Source organism: Hypanus sabinus, chromosome 13, assembly GCF_030144855.1.
Source record: "Hypanus sabinus isolate sHypSab1 chromosome 13, sHypSab1.hap1, whole genome shotgun sequence".
NCBI lineage: Eukaryota > Metazoa > Chordata > Chondrichthyes > Myliobatiformes > Dasyatidae > Hypanus > Hypanus sabinus.
Window position 1 is genome coordinate 108718318 of NC_082718.1, and position 15399 is coordinate 108733716.

Here is a 15399-nt window from a genome sequence, read left to right on the forward strand (position 1 = left end):
TATTATACTTACATATTTTTTGTAACTTGACCCCAGAGGAATGCTGTTTCATTTGGCTGTATTCCTGTGCATGACTGAATGACAAATAAACTTGAACTTGATTTTGAACGGTATCCATAGTGGTATACCTGTTGTTGAGGGGGGCTGGTGACAATGGTACTTTGCACTTAACCCCTTTCCCCTTCCTGACTGTCGCCCATTCTCCTGTGTCCTGCACATTGGGTGTAACTACCTCTCTATTCATACCATCTATCACCCTTCAGCCTCCAGAATGATCTGGAGTTCATCCATTTCCAGCTCCAACTCCTTAATCAGGAGTCTTAGAATCTGCAGCTGAATTTGCTTCTTGCAGGTGAAGTTGTTAGGGATACTGGAGGTCTCCCTGCCTTCCCACATCCTGTAAGAAGAGCATTCAACTATGCTGCTTGGCATCCTCACTGTTCTAACTGCAATTACAAAGGAAACAAACATTAACTGGAAAAAACTCTACCTACAGCTTTCTCGCCTTCTCTCACTCAAGTGTCTCCGCACTGAAGCCTGGAAGAGCTGAAGTCCCAAATAACCACCCTAAGACTGTCCACTCCAACAGTGGCTGTTCTGCTTGCCTTGGCCTTATTTTGATTTGTTCTTGCCAATAACTTCCAATCACTGATTGGTCACTTCTCAAAACATCAAACTGCTAAAAATTGATGCCTTTATGTAATTTGACAAAGCTGAGTGAACTACTTCTTCTCACGCTTCCGATCACTGATTGACCGTTGCTCAAAATATTAAACTGCTGTGAATCGATGCCTTAAGTACTCAATCAGCAAACCTGAGTGAGCTATGTCTTCTCACACTTCTAACTGTTTGGCTGCTGCTCAGAATTTCTTTCTTTCATACAGTCAACAGAGGCATACCTCAAGAATGCATGCTTAGCCCCTTGTTCTACTCTCTTTACACCTAGGGAGGAGGTAAAGACATCCACATATCACTTTAGGAACAGCTTCTTCCCCACCACCATCAGATTTCAGCAGGACCTGCTGAAGGGCCTTGGCCTGAAACATCGACTGTACTCTTTTCCATAGATGTTGCCTGGTCTACTGAGTTCCTCCAGCATTTTGTGTGTTGCTTGGATTTCCAGCGACTGCAGATTTTCTCTTGTTTGAGATTTCTGAAAGGCCTCATGCACTATTGTTGCTCTATAGTCAGTACCTTTCACATATCAGGATGAAAGCCCACAGATCCACAGGACTTGTCAGCCTTTATTGCAGTACATTTTTTCTCCAGTGATACAGATTGTTTTAAGTTCCTCCCTCTCTATAGCCTTGATTATCTATTGGAATGATGTGGTATTTTCTACTACAAGGACCAAACCAAAAAATCATTCAGTATTTCAGCCGATTATTTTCCCCATTATTAATGCAGTAGTCTCATTCTTCAAGCAACCAGCGTTTACTTTAGCTGAACTGACTTAAACTCAATTTAGATTTGCCAGCTGCTGCAATGAGATTAGAACTCGTCTAATGCTAACATTCCCAGAGTGCTTGAAATAATAAAAAAAATGGGCACAACCTTCAAAGGCATAATATACAGAGAATATTCTTGATAGCCACCTTTGCTCTTCAGGTGCCCCAGTGTCCCAAAGGTGTTTCTTCTGTGTTTTCACAATGACGATCTGAATTTTCCCTTTGATGCAATGTCTGGATTGGTGTGGCTGGGGAGTGAGAGTGTCATTTCACGCTATCTCCCTTTGCCTTGTGTGGAAGAGGGACAGGATACCTGTGGTTTCACAAATGGCTGTCATGTTCTAGTGTTTCACATGTGGCCTGGGACTGGTTCATGTCTGCACCATTTATTATTGTATTGAACCAAACCTCTGTCATGCACGTCCATTTAAAATAAGGTTCCTTCTGAATTCATTAAAAGTGAAGACCAGGCTATATCCTAGAGTGACCTACCGCTGTATCCATTTAACCCGTGGGGTCACCCGTCCAGTTAAACTGAGTCCACTTAAACCATGAATAGATCACACACAAAATGCTGGAGGAATCAGCACATCAGGCAGCATCTATGGAGAGGAATAAACAGTTGTTGTGTCAGTCCAAGACACTTCAGTAGGTCTGGCGTGTGACTTCCTCCAGCATTTGATGTGTGTTGCTCTAGAGATACTGGAACACTTGGCAGGTCAAGCAGCATCGAAGGAGAGACTGCGAGGCAAAGAAACAGATTTTCACAAGTTGGTGGTTGATAGTCAACATGGGCCAAAGGGCTAGCTTCTGTGTTGTACGTCTAGGAGAGTTGACATTTCAGGTAATCAGTACCTAAAAAAGATCGTTAACCTAAAACATAAGTTCTACTTCTCTCTCCATAGCAACACACACAAAATGCTGGAGGAACTCAGCATGTCAGGCAGCATCTATGGAAATTAATAAACAGATCAGGGTATGATCTGCTAAATAATTCCAACATTTTTCTTATTTTGGAATACCAGCATCCATATTCTTTGCTTCTCTTAGTGTTTAGTACCATACAAAATATGTGAGGAAGGATTCATTAACAATGACAGCCAATAAATGTACTGAATGAAATAAATTTTTGAAGGTAGCAGCAAGTGATGCATTGTAGCTGTCATCTGCAGGAGTTGATGGAAACCATTGTCACCTATGGGACCCACATCTGCAGTAAGTTTGAAGATCCTTGGTATCTGAGACTCCCACACTACAATGCATCAGCAATGGAAAAGTTACCCAGATACTTTGTTCCAAAAGGCTGTCATACCCCCTAGTGCAACATACACAAAATCCTGGAGAAACTCAGCAGGTCAGGCAACATCTGTGGAAGGAAATGAACAGTTGATATCTTGGGCTTAACCAGAAAGCAAGTAGGCAGAAGCCCGAATAAGAAGGTAGGGGGAACAGGGAGGAATACAATCATTCATTTCTATCTGAAACGAGGATGTCAGAGCCAAATAAAGCAAACCACAGAGGCATGAGATGTGGCATTAGTAGATCTGAAAACTCCATTAATGGTATGGCAGTAAAAAGCAATAGCTTAATATATAAAGCAAACACGAGGAAATCCACAGATGCTGGAAATTCAAACAACACACACAAAATGCTGGTGGAACACAGCAGACCAGGCAGCACCTATAGGGAGAAGCACTGTTGACGTTTTGGGCCAAGACTCTTCATCAGGACTAACTGAAAGGAGAGATACTTAGAGATTTGAAAGTAGTGGGGGGAGGGGGAAATGCGAAATGATAGAAGACCGGAGGGGGTGGGATGAAGCTAAGAGCTGGAAAGGTGATTGGTGAAAGTGATACAGTAGCCTCCAACCTGATGGCATGAACATTGACTTCTCTAACTTCTGTTAATGCCCCTCCTCCCCTTCTTACCCTATCCCTGACATATTTGTTGCTTATTTTTTCTCTCTCTCTCTCTCTCTGCCCATCACCCTACCTGTTCTCCATCTCTCTCTGGTGCTCCCCCCCTCCCCCTTTCTTTCTCCTGGGGCCTCCCGTCCCATGATCCTTTCCCTTCTCCAGCTCTGTATCACTTTCGCCAATCACCTTTCCAGCTCTTAGCTTCATCCCACCCCCTCTGGTCTTCTCCTATCATTTCACATTTCCCCCTCCCCCCACTACTTTCACATCTCTTAGTATCGCTCCTTTCAGTTAGTCTTGACGAAGGGTCTCGGCCCGAAACGTTGACAGTGCTTCTTCCTATAGATGCTGCCTGGCCTGCTGTGTTCCACCAGCATTTTGTGTGTGTAGCTTAATATATAGATTGTAATTAAAATATATGTCACTAAGGTGAAAGCCCTCCAACAAGTAGCAGTGTTATCTAGAGAAATCAAAGATATTTTAGATCAAAGGAAAAGCTTATGATATTGCCAAATAAAAAAATAATGAGCCTGAGAATTGGGAACATTTCCACGTTCAGCAAATGACATCCAAAGCACTGATAAGGAAAGAGGAATTAGAATATAAGAGAGAAATTGAATGAATTTGAGTAAATGAGAAACATAAAAACAGATTGTAAGAGCTCCCACAGATAAACAACTTAGGTCTCTGGAGGCTGAAACAGGAGAAATTAGATAAGTATTTAGGAATTTTGTTGTGTTTTCACAGAAACACAGCAAGCCTCCTAGAAACACTGAAGGACTACAGATTCAAAGGAAATGAGGAGCTCTAAGAAATTGGCATTTGCAAAAAATTAGTATTGGAGAAAATAATGTGACTAAAATCAGATTAAGTCTTCTGGATCTGCTGATCTACATTCTAGAGTTTTGAAGGAGCTGTGTGTGTGTGGGGTGGGGGGTGGGGAGGGCAGAGATAGTAGATGCACTGGTTGTTGTCTTTTAAAATGCCAATAATATATATTCTAGAATGATTTCCACTGACTAAATGGCAATAAATGTAACCTTATTGCATAAAGATAGGTGGAAAAACCAGAACATGGAACTGTAATGTAAGCCAGTTAGTTCATATCAAGAGGGAAAATAGTGGAATCTATTATTAAAGGAATGAGTACTCGGTAAATCATAATAGGATTGGCCCAAGCCAGCATTGAGTTATGAAAGGGAAATTATGCTTGACAAATTCATTGTCGTCTTTTTGGATGTGGTTGGCAATTGATGTGGTGCATTTGGACTTTTAGAAAGCCTGTAATAATCACAAGAAACCATTAATCAACATTAGAGCACATAATATTGAAGATACATTGGCTAATGGTAAAAAAAAACAGGGGATAATCAAGGGTTGTTTGGATTGAGGAGTGGTGGCCAATGGGATTGATGCTGTGGACCCAGCTGTTCACAAGCAATGTTAATGATTATGGATGAGGGGATCAAACATATATACTATATTTAAATTTACTGATAATCAAGGACAGTTGGAAACATGTGATATGAGGAAAATGCAGAGGATTCAAGGCACAGATCAGGCATTTGGAATACAACCTGGCAAAACTGAAGGTCATCCAATCCAATAAGCAATATAGTGATGGTGTAGATTTAAATGGTTGGAGATTAATGGTTAGCAGGAAACTGGCGTCATTTTACACAATTCATATATAACCAAGATATCAGTGAAGACTCAGTCATTGAATATACTCAAAAAATATTGTTACATTTTTAGGCATGAAGAGAGTCAAGAGACATGAAGCTAATAACTCAGGAAAGTGACGCTGAGGTAAATGACATGCTGCAATTGGATTGAATGGCAGAGTGGGCACAAGAGGGTTAAATGGCACATTCCGTCATCTATTCCTTATGTTCTCAAATAAACTCTTTGGATTACAGCTAACAGATCACACACCTTAATAAGTAGCAACATATCAGATCTTAAGTATACACTGGTATTTCTACAAAATAATGGATTTGTTGAAGGATATTTTCAATTTAAATTCAATTTAATTCAAGTCACTAACAACAATGCTATTCCTGTGTGATTAATGGGAATCTGACCAAATCACCTCTATTCTGTGAATGGTGGTGAATCTGAGTGTGGTAATAACATGTACAGGGATATGTTGATTGAATATGCGTGTGAATGGAATTACTTTCAGATTCCCGTGATACCTGCAGTGGAAATTGATGTGGAGACACAAATTACCATGGACCCGCCCTAGGATTGAAACCAGCTTGAATTCTCCTTTGAATACAAGATCTGGCTGCACAGAACCGATGCCAAAAAAAGCTTAATGATGGATTGCAGGATTTGCAGACTGTTTTACAGCTTTTTATTCACAATACACATAGCACAGAGATCTCAGGATAGCTTCAGTCTCAGTCTAATATGAGCAGGCATGTGCATCCAACGCAACCATGCACAATAAACCACTGTATGAACATCCTATCTAAGTAATTACAGTAGCCAAAGTCCAGTCAAATAGGAAATAGATAGATTCAATAGCTGAAACTAGTTGTCATATTGATTTCACATTTATGGGGTACAATGGTGAAGCAGTTGTTAAATTAGGAAATTCAGAGACATGTCTGAACAGTTCAGAAACTAGAGTTCAAATTCCACAATGACATGAAAGTAAGATCAAGCTCAGTTAATAATTGGGATTTGGGAAAAAAAGTAGTCCTTGTGGTAACAGCCATGAGATTATCAGAATTTTATTTACAAACCCATCTGCTTTGTTAAATTCTTTCCAGAGAGTAATTCTGCCACCCTTAACCAGTTGATGACTGTTAATGTCTCTGACCATTAAATATCCCAGCAAACAGCTTGTTCAGTGGCAATTTTAATAGTTACTGTCTTAAAATAGGATTTTTATGAGATTTTGTGAGTGAAAAAAAGGAAATGAGAACGGTGATATGGCAATGCATGGGAAATGGGATAATGCTGCACAGTGTACTACCCTGGTTAAGATTTCCACTGCTATGCTGAGAAGTGGTTTACATGAGCAGGTTTCTGTAAAAGCAGTGGGCCATGGTGGAAAGTGTGTTTTAGCTTCAGCTAAGATAAGGATCCATGTGCTCCAACTGAGTCAGCCAATCAGGATTGTGAATTGTGAGAGAAGGTTCTGGAGAGCTGAGGGGAAGAGATTTCTGAAGGACAGTAGTCTGGTTTGGGGTCTTTTGGCGGGAGCTATGGAGTGGGGCACGAGACAAGTCACGGCAGAATGCCGTTGGAAGGGTCAATACTCCGAAGAGAGAGCCAGTTTGTTCGAGGTGGTCCTCGACGTAATTTCAGAATGTGGCAGGTGTTTTTGTGTAGACCGTGGGTCAGCATGTGAGTAAAAGATACACTCCCAAATACTCCAGTATGAGATCCAACGTTATGTGCACATTGGACTGGTTTCACTGTCATGGACCCTTTTCTTTTCTTTTCCTTTTCTGTAACCGTTTGTTAAAGTTGAAAATTTGGTAAATATACTTTCTAATTTTATGCTGGTGTTCGTTCTGTCATTTCTGGGCTACCAAAAACTGAGTATGGGCAGTATTTACACAGCATTGACTCAGCTCAAGGTTCCTTTACTTGGAACATCACGATGTTCCTGTTTGGTTGAACCTCAAATCATACTGACCCTAAACGTATATGGTTCATAAAAGGTGGCCTCCTCAGAGCTGAGTCAAGTGGCAGTAGGCAGAGTTAGCAAACAGGCCAAGTACGTGAGAGGGTTACAACAGCAATATTCATTACTTATTGACTATAATACTTGATCACACCCATTGTACAAAATCCGTGCAGTTTGACTCCCTCTATAAATCATAACAGCGCAGCTCCCCCTATATAACTGCAGTGTGACCTCCTCTGTACAATATCATTGCAATATGGCTCTCTGTGTACAACAACATCACAGTACAACTTCTTATTTACAGGAGCACTGCTGAGCAATTTCACCTCAGTGTAACTCCCTCTGCATAAATTACTGCAGTCTGACACCTTCTGTACACATCATGGCAGTGTCACATAAAAGTTGTCATTTGTAGAATTAAGAATTCAAAAGGATTGCCTATTTCACAAGTACAAGAAATTCTGTAGATACTGGAAATCCAGAGCAACACACACAAAACACTGGAGGAACTCAATAAGTCAAGCAGCATCTGGGGAGAAGAATAAACAACTGACTTTTTGAGCCAAGCCCCTTCATCCTGTTTGTGTGTTATTCCACAGCTGTGCTCAGTCTGATAGTGACTGCTTTCTGCTGTTTTCCACATAAATAAATTAAGTTGTATAATGCCTTTAGCATAAGCCCTATGTTTTAGTCACACAATTACAGTCTGTAGAACAGGTTATTAACAAATGATCAAATGCAACAATTTTTCAGAAGAGTCATAAGGGAAAGTGAGTTGGCCTGCTGGAAGAATTCCAGATCCTAGTCCATACGTCCATAAGACACAGGAGCAGAGTGAGGCCATTTAACCCATCGAGTCTGCTCTGCCATTCCATCATGGCTGATATATTATCCCTCTTACCTCCATTCCCCTGCCTTCTTTCTGTAAATTCTGACACCCTTACTAATCAAGAACTTATCAATCTCCACTAATTTGGCCTCCACAGGCATCTGTAGCAATGAACTGGGATCATGCTGACAAGTCACCAGCTCTGTGACAAATCAAAGAAACTAGAATTAGTTTTAGAGGGCTGTGCAGCTGGAAGGGATCATGGGATGAAACAGATATGATAGCAATAGAGAGGCTATTGGCTGGGAAACTAGGCTGAGGGTAAAATAGAGCGATATGTAAGTAAAATGGCTGGTTTAACCTGAAATTAGTGGTGGAAGAGTAGAAAAGATATCAGAGGCAAGGATACTGTCAATGAAAGGTGACAAACAATGATGTTATCTTTGCAAATGACTAAATAAAATTGTGAAGGTGGAAGTGGTGGTGGGGGTGGGGGCAAAGGAGGGGAGAAGAGGGGGAGACATTGGGGAGGGAGAGAGGAGAGATGAGGGAGGGATAATGAGAGAGAAAGAGGGAGAAACATAAGGAGATGGGAGTTGACAATGGCACACTTGTGGAAAGATTTTGAACAGTGCCAGCAAGCAATCCTAAGAAAATAGGGAAGGAAAGACACTTGGGAAACTGGAGGTTATGGGTAGATGGATGGAAAAGAAGCTGCCGTTTGATGTGCTCAGTGAGGGTCATTTTGACATTGTGGGAAGAACTGGTGCCATTTTAACATGGAGTTGAATGAAAACATCGGCACAGATTTGATTAACAACACAATGCACTCCTGTAAAATTTTCTCACATCCCCTACAATTCTCAATGGATTTCTTCTTGCTTTACATTTCAGTAAACTCTGTGAAATATCAAGGATTATGACAGAAATATCAAACTGTTTTATGTGGCACTACTTAAATCCTGACCCTTTGGAAAATGGAATGAAATGTCTTTCCATTTGACCTAGATAACATTTTAAAAGCCAACTAATAGATCAATTAAACAAAACGAAAAATTTGGCGTAGTTCCTTTCAAACTCAATACCACATGATGCCAACCATTTACCATTAACTCAGAAGCTAATTATAACATGTTAAGTGTATAGCCTATTACCGGCAACTGATTAAGCACTTATCCTGTACTTACCAATTTGCTCTGGTGCTTTCAGCATATTGAGAAATGAAAACTGTTCTAATCACATTTTAAAACTTTATTTGATGAGACTTCAGTGATGAGATTTTGGTTGCAGCTGTTTAAAATTAGAGGCACTTGTTAGGTGAAGACTTCCTATATTTTTACATCTGATACCCAGACTCACAGAACAAGTCCATTTAACCATTTGTACTGATACAGCTCTTGGAATGAACACTCCCTTCCCCTAGTCCTTTCTCATAGTCCTAGAATGCCTTCCTTTTAAGTCTTCATTCAAAGTTCGAAGTAAATTATTATCAATTATATATATGTCATCATATACAACCCTCAGATTCATTTTCTTACAGGCATACTCAGTAAATGCAAAAACCAATGAACAATGGCATCCAACAGAGGAGACAAAGTTCAAAATTCAAAGTACAGTTATTATCAAATTATGTATACTATATACAACCTTGAGATATGTCTCCTTACAGGGCAGCACAAAACAACTGAACCTAATAGAACCATTAAAAAAAAGACCATCAATCACCCAATGTGCAGAAAAAAAACAAACATGCAAACAAATCCAAACAAACAAGTTTACAAAAGTAAGTCCACAGCCACAAAGCCAGTCATCACCGCAGCTGATTCAGCCCGTTAGCTGCAGGCCACAGCCTCAGTTCTGGACAGAGGCGAGTAAACCATGCGGAGCAACAAGATGAACTGGCTTGTCCTTCACCTCTGTGCCGACACCCTGACCTGTTCAATCTGGCCAGGTACTTAAATCGTCCAAAGCTCCTTGTTTTCGGACATGGTCCCAGTTGCTTCATTCCTCTCTCTGGCCCGGGCCCCACTGCTTCACTACACTCTAGGGCCCGAGCCTTGCTGCCTTGATTCGGCCCATACCCGAAGTCTTTGATTCAGCCTGGCACATAAATCGATCAATCCTCAAGTAATTCATTACTCTCAGACCCAGGTCCTGCTGCTTCAAAACGATCTCCGGCCTGGGCCCTGCTGCCTTGATTCGACCCATACCTGACTTTTCCAATTTACCCATTGCTTAAATTGATCACACCTCGGGTCTTTGCTTGTTCTCAGGCCCCACCACTTTGGCTCTGCCTTGCCTCGGTTCTGCTGCATTAACTCACCTCCAAGTGCACTCCAGCAATGGTCAAACATTAGCTCATTCCCTGCTCTCGGACCCGGGCTCTGCTGCCTCCATTCTGCCTGTACGTGCCATGCGGCAACTGTCCTGCATCTTTGAGAGTTCAGTTCACAACAGGTTGTACAGGTGGTTCAAAAGATCAGCTCTGAAAGGGAAGTTACAGGCTACAAACAACCAAACTGCAAAAAACAAATTGTGCAAATACAAAAGAGAAAAATAAACACACAAATTAGATAAACAAACAAACAAATAAATAAGCAATAAATATGGAGGACTTGAGATGAAGAGTCCTTGAAAGTGAGTCCGTAGATTGTGGGACAGTAGTCGGGCAGGTGAAGCTGCATGAAGTTATCCCCACTGGTTCAAGAGCCTGATAGTAATAACTGTTCCTGAACCTGGTGGTGTGAGTCCTGAGGTTCTTGTACCTTCTTCCTGATGGCAGCAGCAAGAAGGGAGCATGGCCTGGGTGGTGTGGATCCCTGATGATTGATGCTGCTTTCTGCAACAGTGCTCTGTATAGATGGGTTCACTGGTGGGGAGGGCTTTACCTGTGAAGGACTGGGCCATATCTATGGAATCTGTTGTATCAACAGATTCCAGACCATACTGAAAAATAATTATCATAAAGCCTCTGGCTGTTTTGCTAGTTATCTGAAAATCTCTGATAACTGACACACTCCAAATGGAAACAGTATTTAGTTTCTTTTATTGACTGATTTCCTGACTTTAGACACCTATACTAAAACTCCATTGAAGTTTTCTATTCTGAGACAAACAATCCAGGCTCTGAGGCGCTGGTCCAAGAACAATCAATTGTTCCAGTCTCAGAATGTCACTGGGACCAACCACCTTCATCTGTTCCATCAATGACCTTCCTTCCATCACACGGTCAGAAGGGATATTTGCTAATGACTGCACAACATTAAATTCAATTGTGATTCCTTAGCAAATGAAGCATGCAGTAAGAGTAGGTAACATGCAGCTAGGGGCTGAAAGTGGCCCTGAGCACCAAGCAATGACCATCTGCAACATGTGAGAGGCATTGATTCGATGGCGTTAACATTGAGTCCTACACCAATATCCTTCAGTGTACCCTAACCCTAACATTGCCCCCCCCCACTTACCTGAATGAGTACAACAAACCAAGAGGTTAAAAAAACTCCCTTACAACAGTTCAAGGTGGTCTATTCATTATGTTGTTCTCAAGGTAAGTTACGGATGAGTAACGCATGTCAGTCTTGCCAGCAAAACCCAGATCCCAAAAACAGAATAAAGAAAAGAAACTCCAAGGGATCATAGCTTCAGTAAAACTCTGCTCAAGAAGCAACATTGGTGAAGACTTTAATGGCAGGAAACTAAAAAAAATTACCCATGTTCAAATTAACATCAATGCTAACTATTGTGGTAAACAAGGTGAAAAATGATTTACAAACATGTTTATAAATGTAACTGCTCATTTGTAATAATGTCTTAGAGGTAATCACTACACAACTGAGACCCAATTACTAAGGACAATTATAAAAGTCAGAAGATGAGGTTTGCCAATGGTATATTTTTGGGAAGCTTTCTGTGTTTCGTCACTAACCAAATGAGCCTCTCATGAGCTTTACTAAAGCCAGTGTGGTCACATTGAGAACCCTCTATTGTAAGACCTTACTCCTGTACAGATGGTTCTGAAAAGTAAGCATACAATGCTCTCTGGTATCCTCCAGGCATTTCATTATAGGTACAAACACAAGAATCAGGATGAGGGTTCAGCCACTAAGCCCATTGAGCCTGCTGCACTATATCATGAGATCATGGTTGACCTGCTTACAGCCTCAAGCCTGCATTTATGCTGTAACTTCTCACCCACCTGCTTTGCAAAAATCTACTGTCAGTGCCACAGCAGTGTAGTGGTTAGCTCATCACTTTACAGCATTCAGTGATCAGGGTTCAATTCTCACCACTGCCTGTAAGAAGCTTGTATGTTCTCCTGATGACCATGTAGGTTTCCTCCGGGTGCTCTGGTTTCCTCCCATATTCCAAAGTTGCACAGTTAAGATTAGTGAGTTGTGGGCATGCTATGTAGATGCCAGAAGCGTGGCGACACCAGCACAATCCTTGCTGATTTGACTTTCGCAAGCAACACATTTCACTGATCTCCCGATGTACATGTGACAAATAAATCTAATCTTTATCTTTACTTTATCTACCTCTGCCTTATAATACTCAAAGATGCTACTTCCCCTACCCTGCTTTCAGGAAGAGAGTTCCAAAGACTTGCGACTCTGTGAGAAAAATAATTCACCTCTTTTGTCTTAAATTAGCAACCACTCATTCTTAAATTGATAATCATTCATTCTAGACTCTCCCACAAGAGGAAACATCTAATCCACATACAACATATCAGGTCTCCTCAGAATCTTACATGTTTCCATTAAATCACCTCTCACTCTTCGAAACTCAAGCAGCTACAAGCCCAGCCTGGTAACCTTTCGTCATAAGGTCATCTGCCCATCCCAGAAATCTGTCCAGTTAAGCTGAAGTGATTGTTTACCGCCCTCATTAACTCAGGCTAACAATACTGCACACAGTCCAGATGCGGTCTCACTGATGTCCTACATAACTGAATCATAACCTCCCTATTAATATTGAATTCCCTCAGCATAAGATAACATTCTGTTAGCTTCCCAGATTTCTTGAATAAGGAGGAGACAATTGACAGTGACAGCCATGCTATGATTTGATCATCATTTCTCCTGCATTAACATTTGAAATTTGATTGCTTTAGGGCATCTTAGTGCTAGGAAGTTTCCCTTCCTAGCACTAAGATAATTCAATGCCACTCTCACAGGGACAGAAGAAAGGAATTCAGCTGCTGGAAATCTGGAGCCACATACAAAATATTCGAAGAACTCAATGCGTGAGGCAGTATCCAGGGAGGGAAATTGTCAGTTGATGTTTTGGGACAAGACCCATCATCAGAACTGGAAAAAAGAGGGGAAATAGCAGTATAAAAGTGGGTGGTGCATGAGCTAGCAGGTGAATGGTGTTTCCTGCGGGGGCGGTGGGATCGGCAAGTGGGAGAGGGGAGAGTGGGAATTATGTCAGAAGCTGGGTGGTGATAGGAAAAGACAGTGGACCATGGAATAAAGGGAAGGACACAGGGAGGGGAACTGAAGGGAGGAATGAGTGAGTGATAGCAGAGGGACAGAGAAGCAGCGATGGGGCCTGTGTAATAAGGGAATGCAAAAGGGGGACAGATGGGAGTGGTTACTAAAAGCTAGAGAAATTGACCTTCATGTCATCAGGTTGGAGACTATCAAGAGGCTGTTCTTCTAGTCTCAACATTTAATCTCAACTTGGTAGTAGAGGAGGACGTGGATATGGAAGTGAAATGAAAATGGCTGGTCATGAGGGAATCCTGGCCGTTACAGTGGTTGGAGAGAAGGTGCTTGATAAGGACACCCCAACTGCATCAGGTCTCAGTGATGTAGAGGAGATCCAGCTGAGAGCAAAGGATGTTATAAATGACATTCACTGCATCCAGTGGATTTACATACCTCGCCTGGAAGGATTGTTTTGGAGTGCTGAATGTTGGTGAGGCAAGAGTGCAGGGACACTTAAGAGTTACAGGGATGAGTGCCTGGAAGGGTATCAATGGGAAGGGACAAACGGTTAAGGGAGTTTTGGAGAAAGTAATCCCTGTGGAAAACGGAGGTGGGGTGGAGGAAGATCATTGGAGATGGCAGAAGCCTTGGAGAATTACGTGTTGGATTCGGATGCTTGATGGATGGTAGGTGACAATGAAGGAGATTCTATCACTGTACGTCTGGGACAGATGGAATGAGGTTCTGCATTGATAGCAGTGAGGAAAACACTGTTTTCTGAAGAAAGCAGACAGGAAACTAGGAGTGGAAAGCGAGATGATGAGAACAGATGTGACAGAGATGGAATTGCGAGAAGGGAATAGCATTCTTGACAGTGACAGGGTAAGAAGTGTTCTATCACCCGTCTGTGTTTCCCCTCTTTACCTTCTTCCTTTTATTCCACGGTTCACAGTCCTATCACCCATCAGATTCTATCTTCTGTAGCTCCATGTCGCTTCCATCTATCACCTCCATGCTTGTCATCTCATTCCCCCTTCCACTCCTCCATCTGCCTATTTTCGCCTCCTCACATGGGTCCGTCCACCCATTCCCTCCACCCTTTTATACCAACTCTTTTCCTCCTTCCTTTCCAGTCCCGATGAAGGGTCTCGGCCCAAAATATTGACTGTCGATCTTCCTCCATAGATGCTGCTGAGTTCCTCTTGCACTCTGTGTGTTGTTGAACTCCCAAGGCTTACCTTTGCTGGCGTTGGAGACCTCTGTGGAGCTGGTTGGCAGTGTCGGCGCTCCACGGCAGGCTCGCTCCAGACTGTTGTGCTGCTTGGCTAGCTGCTCGATCGTCTCTTCAAGTCGGGCACGCTGCTCACGCTCGTACTGCAAGGCTCGCTGCCATTTCCGACTGTGTGTCTCTGCTAGCTCCAGAAAGTCGCGGCATGCCTGAGGACGGGAAGCAGTAACTCTTATCAGGAACAAAGCGACAAAGAGGATAAACTCAGATTCAGATCTCGATTTATTTCTCAAGGTTCAAGATTGTTTAATGCCATTTCCAGCACACAAGTGTAAAGGAGAACAAAATAATTGTTACTCTGGACCTGATGCAGATTAGAGTTAGAATCTGGGAGGAGGGGCTGGGGAAGTTGGTGGGAGTGTGAGGAGAATTAAAAAAATGTTAGTGTAAATGGGTGTTTAATGTCGTCACTGATTAGGTGTGCTGAGGGCTCATTTCTGTGCTGCATGACTCCTAGAGCTGGGGGTACGGAGATGTAAGTGAAATAGGTAGAGGTGAGGCTTGGAGGGGTTTACTAACAAAGGTGACATTAAAATTTCACATTTTAAAACTTGGTGCAAATAAAGTTCTTACATGGCTATAATTTTAGTAAGGTTGAAAGATGACAGACTGCCCTGAATATGCTGGATCATCCCTGAAGGAGATTAGAGGAGATATCTGTAACCATCACACCTCTGCTGTGAAATTCCTGTGTATTCTGTGTAATCATATCGGAACAAACTCTTTGGCAATGGTGATGTTCTTTCAGACATTCTCTGGAAGGCTGAGGGTAACAAATAAGATGGGCCCAGGTACATTAACATTAGCTGACAGTTCTTCACACAAAGGGCTTGAAAACTA

General features: G+C 42.0%; 1 protein-coding gene across 2 annotated transcripts in view; it reads right to left on the reverse strand.

Moving 5' to 3' along the window:
- Positions 1-15399, reverse strand: part of LOC132404277 (oxysterol-binding protein 2-like) — a 383310-nt gene that overhangs the window by 86402 nt on the left and 281509 nt on the right. For both annotated transcript variants that reach the window (XM_059988436.1, XM_059988435.1), the window contains exon 4: positions 14510-14708. In XM_059988436.1, the coding sequence (XP_059844419.1) occupies positions 14510-14708 (199 nt within the window). The remainder of the gene's footprint in view (positions 1-14509; positions 14709-15399) is intronic.